This window comes from Labeo rohita, chromosome 6, assembly GCF_022985175.1.
Source record: "Labeo rohita strain BAU-BD-2019 chromosome 6, IGBB_LRoh.1.0, whole genome shotgun sequence".
Taxonomy (NCBI): domain Eukaryota; kingdom Metazoa; phylum Chordata; class Actinopteri; order Cypriniformes; family Cyprinidae; genus Labeo; species Labeo rohita.
The window spans coordinates 14,085,472-14,104,938 of record NC_066874.1 but is presented as its reverse complement, the minus strand read 5'-3'; the positions used below and the strand labels follow the sequence as shown (position 1 = coordinate 14,104,938).

Sequence of the window (19,467 nt, the reverse complement as noted above, 5' to 3'; positions counted from 1 at the left end):
TGAGGCCGTATTTTGATATTTAAAAAGTATTAAAAATCTAATCAATTTTGCTTCAGTGTAGTAATGTATCAACAAATGTCATCAAATCTAACACACAATCTTGCACAACCAATACCAGTTATTTAAAAGAAAAAAATATCCTTACATAGACTTGTACACCGACTTGAAAATCCAATGGCTGATATTAATACTCTCTGGTTTGACTCCAGCACATCACATATGAATCACAGTACACATGGACCTATGCTTTTGTAATCAATTTAAGTTGTAATTAAGCACAAACTTATGTTATGTCAGGGAAGTTTTTTACATATTTTATGTTTTACAAACAAAAAAGGGACTCCCCATTTTGTTCACCATAAATTATGTGGCAATTCATAGTTTTTACTTCCAAAAACCATACATTGGACAGTATTTTATAATAAAATTACATGTTATTCAATGTTAAAGCATTTACAGTTATTCACCATGGTACCGTAACAAATAATTAATTAAATCACAGGGCTAACAAACACATTCACCTTCACATCTGTGGTAAATTTTGTGTCCTATTCACACCTCTCATGTACACTACCAATCAAAAGTTTTTGAACAATAAGATTTTTAATGTTTTTCAAAGGAGAAGTCCACTTACAGAACAAAAATTTACAGATAATGTACTCACCCCCTTGTCATCAAAGATGTTCATGTCTTTCTTTCTTCAGTCGTAAAGAAGTTATGTTTTTTGAGGAAAACATTTCAGGATTTTTCTCCATATAATGGACTGATATGGTGCCCCGAGTTTGAACTTCCAAAATGCAGTTTAAATGCGGCTTCAAACGATCCCAAATGCGGTTGTAAACAATCATGAACATCTTGGATGACAAGGGGGGTGACTACATTATCTGTAAATCTTTGTTCTGGAAGTGGACTTCTCCTTTAAAGTCTTCATTTATTTGATCCAAAGTAAAATAACTGTTTTCTATTTGAATATATTTTTAGCATCATTACTCCAGACACATGATCCTTTAGAAATCATTCTAATATTCTGATTTTCTACTCAAAACAATTCTTATTATTATTATTATGTTAAAACCAGCTGAGCAGATTCTTTGTCAGGTTTCTTTGATGAATAGCATTTATCAGAAAAAGAAATCTTTTGTAACCTTATAAATATATTTATTATCACTATTGATCAATTTAAAGCATCCTAGCTAAATAAAAAGTATTAATTTCTATATAGAAATATACATCCTATAAATATATACAGTACTATATAGTGTATAGTGTACAATGTTACAAAAGCTTTTTATTTCAGATAAATGCTGATCTTTGGATCTTTCTATTCATCAAAGAATTCTGAAAAAAATATTTAATATTGATAATAATAATGATAAATGATGTTTCTTGATTATCAGCATAGAATGATTTCTGAAGGATCATGTTTATGTGACACTGAAGACTGAAGCAATGCTGAAAATTTTGCTTTGATCACAGAAACAAATTACATTTTAAAATATATTCAAATAGAAAGCAGTTATTTTAAATAGTACAAATATTTCACAATATTACTGCTTTTTCTGTATTTTGTATCAAATAAATGCAGGCTTGGTGAGCAAAAGAGACTTCCTTAAAAAAAAAAAACATTTTGACTGGTAGTGTATATCTTTAGATTGTGGGGGAAACCAAAGCATCGGGAGGAAATCCACATCAACACAGGGAGAACATGCAAGCTCCACACAGAAAGGCATCCTGGCTCAGACACTAACTGTAATGTACAGTACTCAGTTGGAGTGAATATTACTGTCATCACAATACTGACCTGCGTACCGGCAAAACAATATTAGTCTAACAATACTTAATAATAAAACCAAGCCCATCTCTGTATGTTCAAAATCTCATGTCAAATTCTGCAGCACTCATTCTGTTTGTTTGAGTCTCTGTCAGTGCTCATTAAGGTCAACAGTGTGAGTCACTTCTCTGTCATGATGCTGTTTAAAGGTGTAGTCTGTAAGATTTTAAAATACATTCTCTTAGCCCAGTTTATTGTTCACTGACTACTTTAAGTATGTCATTAATGAGTTTATCTCCCCTAAAAGTGTAAACACTGAGCCTCCCAGCTACATTAAAAACATTCAGAGCTCAATCCATATAGCAAGAGTTTTGGGGCTACTGCAGCAGGCTGAGTCAGGGGGTGTTTAGCCGATGTGGGACCATAGTTAACGTGTTAAATGTGAAACGAAATTTATATTTGGGTATAGAAGTGTAAGGCAAAATACGCAGAGGGTAAACATTGCTGGTGCTTTTATAGGATGGAGAAATTTGGTGTTCAAGATGGCAAAATTTCTGAGTTTCAAGTCCCAGATAAAATAGTAAGTTATTGTAAGGATAAGAGTAATCATAAGGCAGTGATGGGGCATTTGCAAAGGTTATATAAAGGTTATATAAGGTTGTATGTGTTTCATTTTTCTTAGTTTTCTAATGTATGGTGTGACTATTTGAATACATATTCACAGTGTCAATGGGAGGAGTGCAGATTACCATGCATTGTTGTAAAGTTTCCTAGCCAAAGTTCAAGAGCATAAAAAGTTGAATCACTGTGTGAGCAAAACAATTTTACTTGCTCCTCACTAGTTTTCACAAGACTGCAATGTACTTTAAAGCCCATTTCCTAGGAGGGTTAAGAACTGCAGTAAACCATGACACACTGTCACACTGACTATGAAATAGAATGACTCCATTGCTCTTGTGACTGACACTTTCGTGTTACTGCATGTCCAATCCATCTCTGACTATAGATGAGAAATCATTGAGTTTGAGTCTATTTCATTTATTAACTCTTTCCAAGGAGGCATTTATATTATGAGCAACTGGTAGCTTTGTAATCTGGACAAAAGCCAAAGGCATGATTCGTATAGTGCACAGAGGGATAAAGTACTTAGATGTTTGTACACCACATAAATTCTTGAGTCCTAGCAGATGGAGGCAAAGTTTGTATGAGAGAACTTTCCATAACTGAAAGAAATTAAGACACTGTGTAAAAGACGCAATTCTATGGCACGATAAGAGTGGGAGTCTATGTTGAAACCTAAATATTCTGTTTGCCGTGGGGGCTCTAGCTGGTTCTTTTTCATAACAACTGAAAATTCCAAATTTCTGAGAAATTTAACATCAAGTTGGAACCTTTGATCACTTGTTCTCTTGAAGAGGAGTATATTATTATGCAAAATCCTTGTGGGCCAATGCCCTTATGCCTTTTTCACAATAGCTGCTTTTAAACATCTGCTAAAAACCTATGGGACAAATGATAGACTCAACAGGTTTGTTTGATATTTTAGGCCATCCTGGTATTCAAAACCTAAGGAATTATTTGTGAAAGGCGTAAATATTTATGTGAAAGTAAACCAAATCAGTTATTCAGGCAAACTGATCAACGGAGCACTGGTGTGTCAGTATCCTGAACAAAGACACTTTTATGCAAAAGTTTGGGAACCCCTTGCAGAATCTGTGAAAATGTGAATAATTTTAACAAAATACGAGAGATCATACAATATGCATGTTATTTTTTATTTAGTACTGTCCTGGGTAAGATATTTGACATAAAAGATGTTTACATTCTTAATACTGTGTGTGGTTACTGGATGATCTACGTTTTTTTGTTTTGTGATGGTTGTTCATGAGTCCCTTGTTTGTTCTGAACATTTAAACTGAGCACTGTACTTTAGAAAAATCTTCCAGGTCCTGCAGATTCTTCAGTTTTCCAGCATTCTTTGCATATTTGAACACTTTCCAGCAGTGACTGTATAATTTTGAGATCCATCTTTTCACACTGAGGACAAGTGAGGGACTCAAACACTATTTGAACTAAAAGGTTCAAACATTCACTGATGCTCCAGAAGGAAACACAATGCATTAAGAGCTGGGGGTGAAAACTTTTTGAATTTGAAGATCAATGTAAATTGTACTTAATTTGTCTTCTGAGAAACATGCTTCCGATCTGCTTCTGTTGCTTCCGAAGGGCAGTACTAAGTGGGGAAAAATGATATTTCAACAAAATAAGAAAAATCTGGACATTTCATCCTGTTCAAAAGTTTTCACCCCCCGACTCTTATGCTGCGTTCATGCCATATTGTAATTTCGAGATGACAACATGTGACGTTCTACTTGGAGCTGTTTACGTCCTCAGACTCGGAATTATGCTTTTCTATGGCAACACTATCAACGCCTAAACAGAGCCTACGTTGGTTAGGTGGTACAGCGGACATGTGGTGCAAGTCGTAGCTCTCAGAAGACTCCCAGTTCACAAGTTGTAATTACGATTTCTACGAGGACGTGAAAGCTTTTTACAAGTCGGAATCTCGTAATTACGGGAATTCCGGTATGGCGTGAATGCACCATTAATGTATCACGTTTCCTTCTGAAGGAAGGAAAGCCAGAGGATTCAAGCCACCTGGAGGTGTAACAAAGAATTTCCCTTACTGCAGGTGAAGTGTTTTTCTGAGGAGATCAAGCAAATAAAGAGAATATTGCTGGATGTGGGCCAGATGACAAAGGATATGCAAAAACATAAGTTTTTCATTTTCTCCTAGCTCAGAATGTAGTTCCAACCAAGCTTCCCCTGGCATCCCCTGTTTCTAATCCAATCCAGTTTAGTTGGCAAGAGGATGTGAATAACAGAACTTCTCTCATGGATGTGTTGAGTTATTATCTGCAACAACATCAGGCACAACAAAGCAGTGCAAGACAAAACTTATCATCTCAGCATCCACAAGTAGAGGGCTATCAGAGAGACACAACCTACAGCTTCCTGACTCCATTAGGCCTCCAGCACCGGTTGCAAATAATTCTAGGCTCAAACCTTCCTTAAACCCCACTGCAACAAATGAAGGCTTGACTTAGTAACTCATTGGTCCCCCATTGTCATTTTCATACCATCATCACACAGTGAACCCAGGTCTTTATCCCAGGGAACAACAGGTATAAATGGGTCTGAGCACAGCCTTATTAAATGCAGGAAAATGGTCTCAACACCCTTGAATATACAAAAGAATAGGAATGTGCCCATTCTGAACACATATGAGAGGATAGCAATACTGTCTTATGTTTAAAGGAGAAGTCCACTTCCAGAACAACAATTTACAGATAATGTACTCACCCCCTTGTCATCCAAGATGTTCATGTCTTTCTTTCTTCAGCCGTAAAGAATTTGTGTTTTTTGAGGGAAACATTTCAGGATTTTTCTCCATATAATGGACTGCTATGTTCCCTCGAGTTTGAACTTCCAAAATGCAGTTTAAATGATCCCAAATGCGGCTGTAAATGATCCCAGCCGAGGAAGAAGAGTCTTATCTAGCGAAACGATAGTTTATTTTCATTTAAAAAATACAATTTAAATACTTTTTAATCTCAAACGCTCGTCTTGTCTTGCTCTCCCTGAACTCTGTGTATTCTGGCTCAAGACAGTTAGGGTGTGTCAAAAAACCTCGGCTCGTATTTTCTCCCTCAACAAAATCATTTCAAAATCATCCTACATCTGCTGACCCAGTCTTTGCAAAGTGAACATGCAAAAAAGGATCAAACACCCTTAACAAAAAAGGTAAAACAGCGATACAGGACGATTTTGAAGTTGAGGGAGAAAATACGACCAGAGTTTTTCGGCATACCCTAACTGCCTTGAACCAGAATACACAGAGTTCAGGGAGAGCAAGACAAGACGGCCGTTTGACATTAAAAAGTATATAAATTGTATTATTTTTATGAAAATAACCAATCGTTTCACTAGATAAGACCCTTCTTCCTTGGCTGGGATTGTTTACATCCGCATTTGGGATCGTTTGAAGCCGCATTTAAACTGCATTTTGGAAGTTCAAACACAGGGCATCATATCAGTCCATTATATGGCAACAAATTCTGAATGAGGGCAGCCATGGCCTAATGGTTCGGGAGTTGGGCTTGTAACCGAAAAGTTGTGGGTTTGAGTCCCAGGTCTGGCAGGGATTGAAGGTGGGGGGAGTGAATAACCAGTGCACTTTCCACCCTCAATATTACAATTATTGTAACAGTTTACAAATTAATTAAATAAATAAATATTTCAAACAGTGACAGGAATCACTCCTCTTCACTGCTTCTCTCTCTCTCTCTTGCATCATTTTCCTCTTCCAATTTCATGAAGTTCAAGAGGTCATTGGATCCCTTTTTCCTTTTGCATCCAGCCTGGGGGAAGGTTGGAGTGGTGATCCATATCCAAATGGTCCATACTGCTAGCCATAAGCCTCCAAACCACAAAAAGATAAACTTAGCTAGAGAATTATTATCTACAAGAAGAAAATTCATATCTCTGGAGACAATAAAACTAAAACTGAAGCACAATGATTTTTTAAAAGCATCAACTGGATGAGGACACTTACCTTACATTTTATCACACTGAACAGCTGGTCATTGTCACAGTTCAATATCCATCCACATCTGCACTAAAATATCAGCTTTCACAATTTACATGGAGAGTGCTGCCATGTTTGTTGCCCTCATGCGGTGCAGATGTGAATTGCATCAGATATGAAGGTTGAAGATTAGATTTGTGCCAAATAGACGGATACCTTTCAAGAAAAACCACAGTTATGAACTGGGAAATAATAAAAGCATTCTGAAACTTCTATAAACCCTAAGAAGGCTCCTTTGTAAACCTCTACCCTACATCGTCAAAACAAGTGTCAAAGAGCAAAAGACCTCATCACAGAATAATAAATAGTAAATGAAGATGTTCTCCTTTAAGGATTTCGTACAAATACTTAACTGATATGCAATTAGGTGTTTTGAACCTGGCAAAAACATTAACCGTAATTTCATGGTAGCCTACTGTCAATTTAATAGAAAGGCACATAAAACCACAGTTACTTTGAAACTCTGCCAAAAGGTGTTTAGACCATATTCTCTCATGTAATAGTTATATTTTCCTAAGGTATTACAATGCAGACATTTATTTCACCCTTATTGTAAAGCTTCATGGCACTAATTACTGTAGTGAACCAAATACACTTGGTTTACCAGCTTTCAGAATGCCAATAAGAACAAATGTTGTATGTTGCACATACATTATGTACATTACAGTACTGTGTACATTACATTGCATTATTAATTTACATTATTTTGAGACAAGTTTTCAAGAGCAGTTGCTGATTTTTGTTATTAAAGAGTTTAATAGTTTAATTATTTCATTAAAAATATGAAATGTTTAAGAGCATTATGTTGTAGATTCATAGCTCTCATTCTGATAGCTCTTTTATCTCTAGGAACTGATCATTTTGATTTAATGAAACAACGAGAATCCACTCTATTGTTAAGTAATGGGCTGTGCAAGTTTCCAAATGGGAGGGGCTCTGTTTAAACGTCATCAGGAGCGCGCGAGCGGATTGACGCAGTTGCGTGTTTGCGTCATATCCCGCTGCATTGTGGGAGAAGAGACATTAGCGGAGCCGCGCCATTTTTTTGTGTGTTCTAAACTGAAATCAAGAAACTACGTTTGGTGACCGTTTTGAATCCTTTTCTTTCCTGTTGGTTTAGAAGATATCAACGAGTTATTAAAATGGGACGAAAGAAGAAGAAGCAAATGAAGCCCTGGTGCTGGTATCCTTTTCCTGGCACGATGCGGCCTGTTCAGTGCTATGTTGTAGCAGCGTGATAGTGAATTTGAGCTCATGCTGTCAGTTTTACACTGCAGTCATATTTATTATTACATATCAGAAGAAAAACAGAAATGTGTATGTTTCCTATTCCTGCTTTTTCTTCTCTTAATGTCATTTAATCCTTGTTTACTAGAATTAAGAAGTTGTTTTGGACACAATAGTTATGTCTCAATGTTCGCTTTCTGAACATTTTAGGTTGTAATAATCTGTAACCACGGTCAGATGATTATGTCAGTATTATGAGTACATCTACACACTATAATTTGATTTTAAGATCTTTATATAGGTCTTTCTTTTCGTGACGTTCTCTGCTCACCCTCAATGTGATCCTTAATCAGACTTTCAGGTACTGCAACAGAGATTTTGATGATGAAAAAATTCTCATTCAGCACCAAAAAGCCAAACATTTCAAATGTCATATATGTCACAAGAAGCTGTACACAGGACCTGGATTAGCCATACATTGCATGCAGGTATGTACAGTTGTGATGTCTTTTAATACATTTACATTGATGTTTGATAAGGTGTGTTGAATTATTAAATATGTTTTTTTAAAGGTGCACAAAGAGACTATAGACTCAGTTCCAAATGCAATACCAGGAAGAACAGACATAGAACTGGAAATCTACGGCATGGAGGGTATTCCAGAAAAAGACATGCAGGATCGGAGAAGAGTACTTGAACAAAAGTCACAAGGTATGGTGTTACAGAGCTTAGGCAAATTATTAAAATATCAATAGAATGAGTTGTCCCAGGAAAATAAACTTCTTGTGTTGTCTGAGCAGAGAGCCAAAAGAAGAAGCAGAACCAGGATGATTCCGATGAGGAAGACGACGATGATGAAGCTGGACCTTCATCGTTTCAGCAACCAGCTGCTCAGCCTCAGGCTGCCTACATGCCCCCAATGACCCAGGCAGGCATGCATCCTGGACCTCAAGCTCAAGGCATGCCACCCACTGGTTATGGAGGTGTGTATGTCAATAGTTTAAGTAGTACATCTCAAACAAAAGTGCACTCCATTAATACTTCATATCTCTTTCTAAAGGCATGCCACCTATGTTGACTGGTGTCCCACCAATGATTCCTGGAATGCCACCAGTAATGCCAGGCATGCCACCTGGGTAGGTCTTAATTTTCATTTATAGAGGTTGAAAGCTGATATATTATAGTCCTTTCTGATTTATCTTTGGTCCTGTTATGCAAAGCATGATGCCAATGGGAGGGATGATGCCTCCTGGTCCAGCAATGCCTCCGATGATTCCTGGCATGCCACCAGGTCAGTTTTGTTATTGTTGATAAATTAAAGCCTGAAGCTTAGCTTGTATTAATAATAAGCAGTCATTATTTTTAGTGATGCACTGATTTGCACTTGATTTATTGAAAATGAAATCAAAACTTTCATTTAATATTAAATTAGGTAATCGGGTAATTAAACTTTTACATGCATTCATTGCCAAAATTATGGTGTATCCGTATAAATATTTCACATTTAAGCATAGCAATATGGCTATGGTAGTAAACAATTTTTTTTGTTTTTAGGAATGCCACCTCATGTTGCCAGGCCTGGCATGCCTCATATGGCACCTGCAGCCCCTGTCACAGCTCCTGGAATGTCCAGCAGACCAGCTGTACCCGCCACACAGTCCGCCGCATCCAAACCTCTTTTCCCCAGCGCTGTGCAGGTACTGAATTTAGAACCAGATGCATTTACTGGAGTATTTGTGTAGCCACTCTTTGTGAATAAATAAATTTAAGGGATCATTAAAAAAGGTTTTGGAGTTAAAGAAAAAAAATCGAAAGTTAGTGGTCATTGTAATAGAGTACTTTTCTTTTTGTTTTGTCTTTTCTTTTTGTTTTGTAGTACAGTGCAAGTAAGTGACAATAGCTGTTGATACAATAAAATAAGAAAATGAAGCTACACAGTACACTTAAAAATGTGCAAAAATTGTATTTTTGATGTTACAGCATCTTACAATTGGAGCAGTACCCTTAAAGAGACTATGTTGTATCTTACCTACACCTGAAAGGTGGTTGGTTTGAGGGTGCTCCCAGTGATAAGCTGTTGTACCCCTAAAGGTATAATTTTTGTGCATTTTTTGTGAGAATGTATGGTAAAGGGTCTGTATTTTTTTTTTGTGAAAACAGATCTTGCCACTGCGGAGGATAACTGAATAAGTTAAATGTTCAGTCAAAGGAGAGGTTTTTTTTTTGTAAATATATACTGTTATCCTTTCTTTCTGTGCTTCAGATGGGGACTGGTGTTGCAAGCCCCAGCGCAGCCCCTGCGAGTGCAGAGACACAGTCTGCCTCCTCTAAACCCCTGTTCCCTAGCTCTGCCCAAGTACGCACTAGTTTGTGTGCTTCTCTTTACGTTAGCGTAACGTGCAGATCAGACACGCTTGTTTCTGTCATTAGTAGATATGCACATGCATTTAAAGCTGTGTTAATAATTAGGCTGTTATTTAGTTGGTTGGTGTTTTAATTTCTTCATGCATGCATATATGCCTTTTTGCATTGGGCATGGTAAATGTACAGTTGCTGTCTCCTTTTTTTTTTTTTTTTTTTTTTTTTTTTTTTTATTAACTTAATTTTTTTTACTCAATTTATTTGCAAAATTACTCAATTTTATTTTCAACTGTTATTACTCCTTTAATTATCCAAAACGACGACAACTTTTTTTTTTTTTTTTCTTCTTCTTTTTTTGGTGTGTGCTGTGATTGGAGAGGACCTTTGACTTTGTTACTAGCGTGTTTTGAAAATGTCCCTTTCATTTCAGGCGCAGCAGACGGTATCAGGACCGTCATCAACCACCTCTGATTCTCCCAAAGTGACATTCCCAGCCTACACCCAGCCTTCCTCCACTCCCTCTGTTGCTGCCTCCTCCAGCACTGTGGCCAAGCCCCCTGCCACAGTCACAAGTAAGCCAGCCACCCTCACCACCTTGAGTGCTACCAGTAAGTTGATGCACCCTGATGAGGATATCTCGCTGGTGAGTGCTTGAGTTTTGCTCTAACTCCTTTTTGACAGTAAGTAATTGTAAATGCATTAAGTGGTGTTATGAATTATTGCTGAATCACAAATTTAAGAGTTAACTGATGTTGTCAGAATTCATGCAGTCCAAAGTGTGTTCTTGTTACTGCAAGTGTCTGATTACATTATTATTGTCTTGGCCCCGATTCAGGAAGAGAGACGGGCTCAGCTGCCTAGGTACCAGAGGCTAATTCCTCGGCCTGGGCAGACTGCAGCAGCTGCTGCCTCAGCTCCCCCTAGTGGAGCAGTGGGAGGAATGATACCTGCACAGCAGGTTATACCTCCTCAGCAGCCTGGAATGAGGCATCCCATACATGGTAAGATTGTGTCTGTAGATCATATTTCTGTTTAAGGTTACTGTTTTATCTTTCATTTTTTACTTTAATTTATTACTGGTATTATAAAATGCACATGCATTTGAGCTCACAGCACAATGGTATTGCTTGATTTTTTTTTTTTTTTTCCCCTAATAATGAGTAACAGACATTTTATTTGTAATGATCAATAAATGGGGACTCATTCGGAATAAAGATATTTGCTTTATGCTGTTTGTATACCATACATCATACTTTTATGTTGGCATCCCATTAAAGGGATGGACATTTACATAGCAACAATAAACAGTTAGCAGCAAATGATACACTTCTTAAATACACTTGAATGTTGTTAAACTCTGCTTATCTCAAATCACTGTAAACCACAGCTTCCCTGTTAATCATTCTTCTGCCAAATAATGTAGATCCTCAGCACTGATTAGCAGAATGCCGGGCTCCAGACTGCGACTAAAACGGTCGCATTTGCGACCAAATATTTTCATTTGCGAATGAAGTTTTTGCTGAGGTTGCCACTGGCTACTATATAAATTTACATATTATAAACTTTAAAAAAATCATATGTAATGCCTTTTTTTTTTTTTTTTTTTTTTTTTTCCCTGATTGTTTTGTGATCACATCTTTTCCTGTGCACATCAAAGTTGTAGATGAAAAAATACTTTCAAACAATCAACCGCATCTGTTAAATGACGGAGACATGCAAATTTCGTGCGCAACTTGAACAAACTACAACAGGTGAAGCTGTCAGCTGTGTGAATATTGGCAGTATCGTTAGCAGTTCTCATTTATAATCGATACTATGGCTTCTTATGAAGATCTAGGTCTATATGCTGTGTTCTGTTAATGTGTGGACTTCATATTATTTGTAGCGCACTTCCCATCCAGTAATCAAAAAAAGCTTTGTTACCTTTTAATAAACAAAGTATCAGCTTTAGAATTCTGGCAAATTCATAACGAAATTCAAACAATAAATACGGTTTTGGCACTCTTTAATATGGCAGGCGCGATCACTTTAGCGCGGCTTAGTTCAAGCGGCCAGTGAGCTCATTATACATTTTTCTTTACTACTAACGTTATAGTAATTAACATGAGTTAAAGTGCCCCTATTATGCCATTTTAAAGGTTGCTAATATTGTTTTAATAGACTCCCAAAACAGGTTTACATGTATGCAAGGTCAAAAAACACGTCAGTTTTCTCCAAAAATAGATTTAATTTTACCCCGTTTCTAAATGATTCATAAACGACTCGTGCGAAGCAGTTCGAAGAATCAGTCTCTCTAAACCCCTCCTTTCCGTGAGCCCTCACTGCTGTGATTGGTCAGATGGCGCAGTCCTTTATGATTGGTCTACCGCGTGCAGCGTGTCGGAGAATGATACGCCCATTGCCATAACTGACTAACAGCCCTGGATACTTGTCAATACATAGAAAAGATGGCATCGATTTTACCATACTAATTCGAGCCAGAGTCTGATGAAGAAACGGCTGAAGTGGCTGATCGACAAGTTAACACGGTCTGCCGTGGAAAATGCTCGCAATTTGCTTATGTAAGCGAACCGGGCACACCTCTATGTTGTAAACTTCAACACTGTATAATGCATTAAGTGGCTTTCACACCGAACGCGGAAAGCGATGCGCTGGCTGCTGGGTTCAGTGCAGCCCTTCAGAGCGCAGCGACAAAAGTTCATTTGAACAACTCATTTGAACTTTGTCCGCGGCGTGCGCGCTTTGCTGCGCGTATGCTTTGGTCGAGGCAGAAACAAGCCGTCCTCGCAGGGCGGAAGAAATTGAAACGAATGGTTTTCATAGCACAGCGCTTTCCGCATTCGGTGTGAAAGCCGCTTTGTGCGCCATCCTTTATCATTACTCCAACTAATGAGACAGACAGACAGTCAAACTGCATCAATCACAAATTGTCAGACTACAGTGGGTCCACAGCTGAACAACAGATCTACAAAAGCGTGATTTAGCCGGTTAGCAAGACATGTGCAGTGTTGTTACACAACATAACATACACAACTACATATTTTGAACGATCGCTAGAAAATACAATCTTTGTAGATTCATCTTTTGGAAGTGAACAGAAAACAATTTTACTCACAGTGTAGGATACAGCGTCTTCTGTATAATGTACGTGTAAATTTCCATGTGAAGTAAACCACATGGAAATTTTACTGTTTGTGGGCGGGCAAGTTGTTCGCGACGTAGAACGTAGGTGGACATTATGCAAATATGTTACTTTGTGACGTGTGGCCGTAACTGAAAAAGATTCGAATTCCTGACGACTCGTTCAGGCAAATGTGAGCGGACTCTTGTGAAACTTGTGAAGCTTGTAAACAATGCCATGTAACAATACATTTACCTCAGAATAACCATTCAGTGCCCATAAGCTCATCAGTCAGCTAGAAAAATAATTCTAAAGAGCATTTTGCTATATCACTATTGCGTATTAATATTTTCACTTAACCTGTTACATGATGACAAGAATGCAAGAAGCTAAAGATAAAATTCAAGACCTCCTATTGCATTTTACTAATGAAGAAAAAAAATGACAGGATGCAATAGGTTGCATGGAGGAGGAACCCAAACTACACTCAGTGACCAAATGATGTTTATGGTTCATGATATTGGCACAGATTCTGTGTAATAAACAATTCTATGTGACTGTATATAATTTTTAAGTTGGAAAAGATGTTTAGTTCCCACTTTAAGTGAACCTTAGTTTCCAGGACATCTACATGGTTTACTGAATTAAAATGCTGATAAATTCACAAAAAGATGAGACGTAAACACAGACAGTATGACTGAAATATTAAAGTGTGGAAAAAAATAAATAAATAAATAAAAAATTTATTTTGTGGCACCTAAAAATTATTTGGTGCCTAAGTTTGATTCTAATAGGAGCCAATGGCTCCTTGCTCAAGCCCTGGAATAGTTACCAGGCAAATGCACACATGCAGTGGCTCAGTTACTCAGATGTAATGAGATCAGAGGTGTATGTTTAAAAAGTATTTCACAACTGCTGTGAATGCCAGTCATAGACATTATAATAATGGAGTTTTAAGTGCAAATTGATTTGGAACCCAATGCATTTACCTAAACCATTAAGTATGGCAGGCCTAGCTGCTTCAGGGTTAGGTGTTTAGTCACTAATGTTCTTTTTTTTTTTTTTTGTTATGTTTTCAGCTCAGTATGGTGGTCCTCCACAGGGCATGCCTGGTTATATGGCTGGTGGCATGCCTCCTTATGGACAGAGTGCCCCAATGGTGCCCCCATACCAAGCTGGCCCACCTGGGCCTCCCATGGGCATAAGGCCACCCGTAATGTCTCCAGGCAGCCGATACTGAAACGGCGCTGTCGTCCCACTAGGTTTGGAGGTTAAACCTTTTCTCATCTTGTGCTTTTAATGTAGCCAAACCAATGAGCTCTAAACCCACTGCTGAAGAAAAACTGCATACTGGACATTTGAGATATGTAATATCACACAAGAGTTTTGGATTCAGCCCTTAAATAAAGACAGAAGATAACAGCAGTATCAATGTTACAGTTGATACATGTATTGCTTTTCTTCCTATTGTGTTTCATTCAGGTTGTACAAGTACAGTATATTAGACAAAGGTTCATAATATATTGAAGCCGCTGGCCTAACAGTATCTCCATACTCAAGGCAAGTTCCCAGTAAGATTTCTGCTTTTATCTTAGTAGTGAAGCCCTCACAGCACCATACTGTGCTGTTGGACTTTACGTCCCCAACATCAGCTTGGTGAGGGCTTCCGATCACTGTTGTCATGGTGTTTTTTTGTTTTTGTTATCTTTTAACTGTTTGCATCCATCTATTCAGGGTTTAAATAGCACAAGGGTAATTGTCTCTCTGTATTTTATTTTTATTTTTTTGCTATGTGTATTGTAATAAAATATACTTAATTTGATATTTCTTTTCTTGATTTTTGTTTTTGTGTGAGTGTGTTTCCTGAACAGTGGAGTCTTCAGGCAGGTTGGTTTTCTTGATAAAGCCATAATGACGTTACAGATACCCTTGCTCTGTCAATAACAAGTTTGTTCTGGTATGTTCATAAAGGTATTTAGTGTTAACACCATTAAAAGTCATTTATAGTAAAGAGTAAAGCTGTAATCACTCCTTAATATTTTTAACTGTTAAATGACAAATGCTTGGTAACCTAGTTGCATGAATGAGCTTTCCACAAGTTGGGTTTAAAATGCACCATACATTTGTCTGTGACATGCTTGATTGATATTTCTCAGTTACCAGTATTAAATTGGTACAATGGCTTGGAAGCATTTCCTGGTCTGCAGGTAAGAGCCACTGTGTGAATTACGTTGTGAATTATCCGATTTTTATATTGCATGACTTTGTATTTCACTCATGGTTTTACTTTTTCCTCATGTAAAGAATTGACCAGAAACTGTTTTAGCTTTTAGGGAAAAGCAGGAAAAATGAATTCTCAAGATAATTAGAGGAGAAGTTGACTTGCGGAACAAATTTACAGATAATTTACTCACCCCCTTGTCATTCAAGATGTTCATGTCTTTCTTCAGTCATAAAGGAATTATTTTTTGAGAAAAACATTTCAGGATTTTTCTCCATGTAGTGGACTTCAGGTGCCTCGAAGTTTGAATTTCCAAAATGCAGTTTAAATGCAGCTTCAGAGGGCTCTAAACGATCCCAGCCGAGGAAGAAGGGTCTTATCTAGCGAAACGATTGAATTTTTTTTTTTTTTTTTAAATTAAAAGAAACTAGCCGATAGTTTCACTAGATAAGACCCTTCTTCCTCAGCTGGGATCATTTAGAGCCCTTTGAAGCTGCATTTAAACTACATTTTGGAAGGTCAAACTCACGGGCACCACAGAAGTCCACTATATGGAGAGAAATCCTGGAATGTTTTCTTCAAAAAACAAATTCTTTACGACTGAAGACAGACAGACATGAACATCTTGGATGACAAGGGGTGAGTAAATTACCTGTAAAATTTTGTTCTGGAAGTGAACTTCTCATTTAACTGGTGTTTGCCAGAGAGTTACGTGATTTGGAGTAACATCTGTGTTCACATCTTATTTTTTTTTCATGCCCTTAAATCAGGGGTTGCCAGCCCTGCTCCTTAAGAGCTACTGTCTTGCAAAGTTTTAGTTTTAACCCTAATCCAACACACCATAACCATGTAACCATGGTGTTAACAATTACTTACAGGCGTGCTGCTTGATTTCACACTGTAGGTTTTCATCTTTCCTTCCCAATTGGGTGTTATTTGGAAGGAAAAAGATTTAAATTAATTGAAGTCAGAACCTGAAAACTCAGTGCTGAAAAGTATTGTAAGGATTTATAGCAGAAAAGGTAGTTTGTTTGTTTGTACTGTGATGTTACAAATGTGAAATAAACATCTGTTATCTAATCTGTGTCTCGTTGCTTGGATTTTAATACCAAATATACAATATGTGTCTAATGGTTAAGTTGTTTTCTATACATAACAGTATTAAGTTAAGTTAAACAGATGATTAAGTATTAAGTATGGGTTTAAGCAAAGCTGTGTGAACTTTTTTTTTTTTTTTTTTTCTTTCTTTCCTTTTTTTTTTTTTTTTTTTTAAATGTAGCATGAGGTGGTAATTGAGATGAATTTCCAACAGTAAGCATCTATATATGGTAGGCACTGTTTCTGTTCTGTTTTCTATTCTGGCCACAGAATAAAAAAATACACATGAAGACGTATCCAAACAGTTTATATTCAGATTTATCATAGATGATTGCCAGACCTTGAGAAATTTGTCTGCAGAAATCCAGTGCTTCTGCAGCCCTGAAAGTAAAAGTTAAACCTTAAGTAGTTAAAATAAATAAATGTGTGATTTGACCTGTTCAAAACATTTATGAGAACACATGTACTCTACAAAAACAAGAAACCACATTTTAAAACATACACTGTGGTTTCCTTTACTTCTTGCACTTTAAAAAGCCTCAAAGCACCACCCCTCACGAAGGGGAAGTTGAAAACATTTTGTAATACACATTTTATTGGTAAGCATTAAATGTTCATGTATAGTCTGATACAACACTGATACTTAGGAATGTGTTTGTTTGTTTTTTGTTTTGTTTTTTTGGACAAGGTTGATCAGCAGCAGACTTTTGAATTTGCAGGTGGCGGTTAGAATATACAATAACAATAACAGTACTAGCCAAAAGATGACCATGTTAATTACCATGGCAACAATAATCAAAAACTGGAAGAAATAAAAATTATTTTTTTTAATTCACGTTGATTTGAGTGGCACTTTTCATGATACAAATTGTTGCAAAGCAGCTTCACAAAAAATTAAAATTTCTGCATTATATTTAGGAGTAGTTTATAAGTGTGGACAATGCCAAAAATGTACAGTACGAAGCATGCAGTTAGCTAATGACATATATTCAAACAAACAGTGAACACTATTAATGGCAGTGTTTATGTTGCTCTTATAATTCTTTTTTTTTTTTTTTGTTTGTTTGGTTTTTTTCACTCAATTTAATTTTTATGGTTTAAAATTATTCCTCAGTATTTTTATTTATTTATTTTAACCTTCATAACTGAGATTGTTTTGTACTTTAGTGCTTGGTTAGACACGGAAGATTTGTGTAAAATGCTATCATTATTGGTAACACTTTAGTTTGAAGACCAATTTTCAGTATTGACTAATTGCTTATTAACATGAATATTAATTATTAACATTAGCCTCCTGAAATCCTAGTAATAAGCAGTAATTAGGAGTTTATTGTGGCATAAATTGTAGTAAACATACAAGTTGAGGCTTCACAAAAACAAAAAAAGAGCGCTTCTGTATTATATTTAGTAATATCAGTGGTGACCATGGCAAAAACTTACAGTAGGAAGCATGCAGTTAGTAAATGACATTTAAACAAACAGTAAACACTATTAATGATTATATGTTGCAATCAAACTTATAGCAAAATTTGGTAGTTTTGTATGTTGGTTCAGAGTTGGCATCATCTGAAGGTCCTCTGAGGGGTTGGCATCATCTCTTCTCAGGTGTTTGGTCATCTCAGATCTTCTTAAGGCTTGGATCCAGACTAAAGCTTGTGTTATTCCTAATAGTTGCCCATTCTGTGGCAGAGAGAAGCAAATAGAGAAATATAGCTGCAAGCAGCAATTGCGGGGCCAAGCACAACAGAGGCAGAATGAGGAGCTAAGCATGGCAAGGAGCAACAGACCGACTGTAACAATGAGTAACCAAAGTCATTTTAGGATGATATCAGTTGAAATGGCTGAAAAACCATAATTACAACCAATAATATAATTTAATGGCTTATCACTTTTGACCAACAGGTGGTGCTGTTTTCAAATTGATGTGACGTGTTCTGTGTGAAATGACAATGACACACACAAAGTTTGCCGTCATTATGTCAAAGCTTTGCAGAGATACAGCCTCAGATGTAGTTTGGCATCTTTCCAGCAAATTTGTTGATGCGCTAAACGAAAACGGTTTCGTATATCGACACGAAATTCATAACTTTTTGCCAGCATAGTCTGAAGATGATCTGAGTCAAATTTGGTGAAGATCGGACTAACAGTCTGGGAGGAGTTCGAAAAAGTAGGTTTTGTACATTAATCAAAATGGCGGACAGGAAGTTTGGCCAATTTCGGCATAATGGGTATCAATGTTCTCGACTTGACCCAAGGAATCTATTGGCATCAGTTTCATTCCAATAGGCTAATGTAAACAGAAGTTATTAGCATTTTTGTAAATTTCATTATTAATGTTTAGTGAATGGTGTATTACTTCTGACCCATAGGTGGCGCTGTTACCAAATTGATGTGGCTTGGTCAGAGTGTGGTGACAATAGCACATATAAAATTTGGTGTCAATATGTCAAAGCTTTGCAGAGATACAGACTCGGATGCAATTTGGCATCTTTCCAGTAAATTCGTTGATGCGCTAAACGAAAACGGTTTCGTGTATCGACACAAAATCCATAACTTTTTGCCAGCATGGTCTGAAGATGATCTGAGTCAAATTTGGTGAAAATTGGACTAACGGTCTAGGAGGAGTTCGAAAAAGTAGGTTTTCAACATGAATCAAAATGGCGGACAGGAAGTTCAGCCAAAATTGGCAAAATTGGTATCGGTGTTCTCAGCATGACCGAAGGAATCTATCAAAATCAGTTTCATTTCAATAGGCTAATGTACGCAAAAGTTATTAGCATTTTTTGAAATTTCGTTATAACTTTTGACCACAAGGTGGCGCTGGCCCCAAAATTTTTATGCACATTCAGGGCATGGTGCCGAACATTTTTGTAATTAATGTCGAAACGATACGCTAATCCGTTCTCAAGATACAGCATTTTAAAGCTAAATTCAAAATGGCCGACACCCAAAATGGCTGACATGGGAAAATTGGATATGGTTCGACTCGGTATGACACACCGAATCTAAAGAGACCAGTT

At 37.0% G+C, this 19,467-nt stretch overlaps 1 protein-coding gene across 3 annotated transcripts; it reads left to right on the top strand.

The window, feature by feature from the left end:
• Positions 1–7,414: 7,414 nt before the first annotated feature.
• Positions 7,415–16,103, top strand: znf207b (zinc finger protein 207, b). Of its 3 annotated transcripts, XM_051112905.1 has the most exons (12): positions 7,415–7,602; positions 8,008–8,134; positions 8,219–8,357; positions 8,447–8,629; positions 8,707–8,782; positions 8,867–8,937; positions 9,201–9,343; positions 9,910–10,002; positions 10,438–10,650; positions 10,843–11,008; positions 14,208–14,390; positions 14,611–16,103. In XM_051112905.1, the coding sequence occupies exons 1-11, from the start codon at positions 7,562–7,564 to the stop codon at positions 14,366–14,368; spliced, it is 1,413 nt and encodes a 470-aa protein (XP_050968862.1). In that variant the 5' UTR covers positions 7,415–7,561; the 3' UTR covers positions 14,369–14,390; positions 14,611–16,103. The 3 variants fall into 3 exon arrangements, with proteins under 3 accessions (XP_050968862.1, XP_050968861.1, XP_050968863.1); XM_051112904.1 differs by having other exon boundaries at positions 14,208–16,103; XM_051112906.1 differs by lacking the exon at positions 9,910–10,002 and having other exon boundaries at positions 14,208–16,103.
• Positions 16,104–19,467: the final 3,364 nt, after the last annotated feature.

What these genes read in the sequence shown, in the direction of transcription:
- znf207b (XM_051112905.1), top strand. Translation starts at nt 7,562, where the DNA reads ATGGGACGAAAGAAGAAGAAGCAAATGAAGCCCTGGTGCTG. An exon ending in CAAATGAAGCCCTGGTGCTG is followed by an intron (nt 7,603 to 8,007) that starts GTATCCTTTTCC and finishes TCAGACTTTCAG; the next exon opens with GTACTGCAACAGAGATTTTG. An exon ending in TTTTCCCCAGCGCTGTGCAG is followed by an intron (nt 9,344 to 9,909) that starts GTACTGAATTTA and finishes TCTGTGCTTCAG; the next exon opens with ATGGGGACTGGTGTTGCAAG.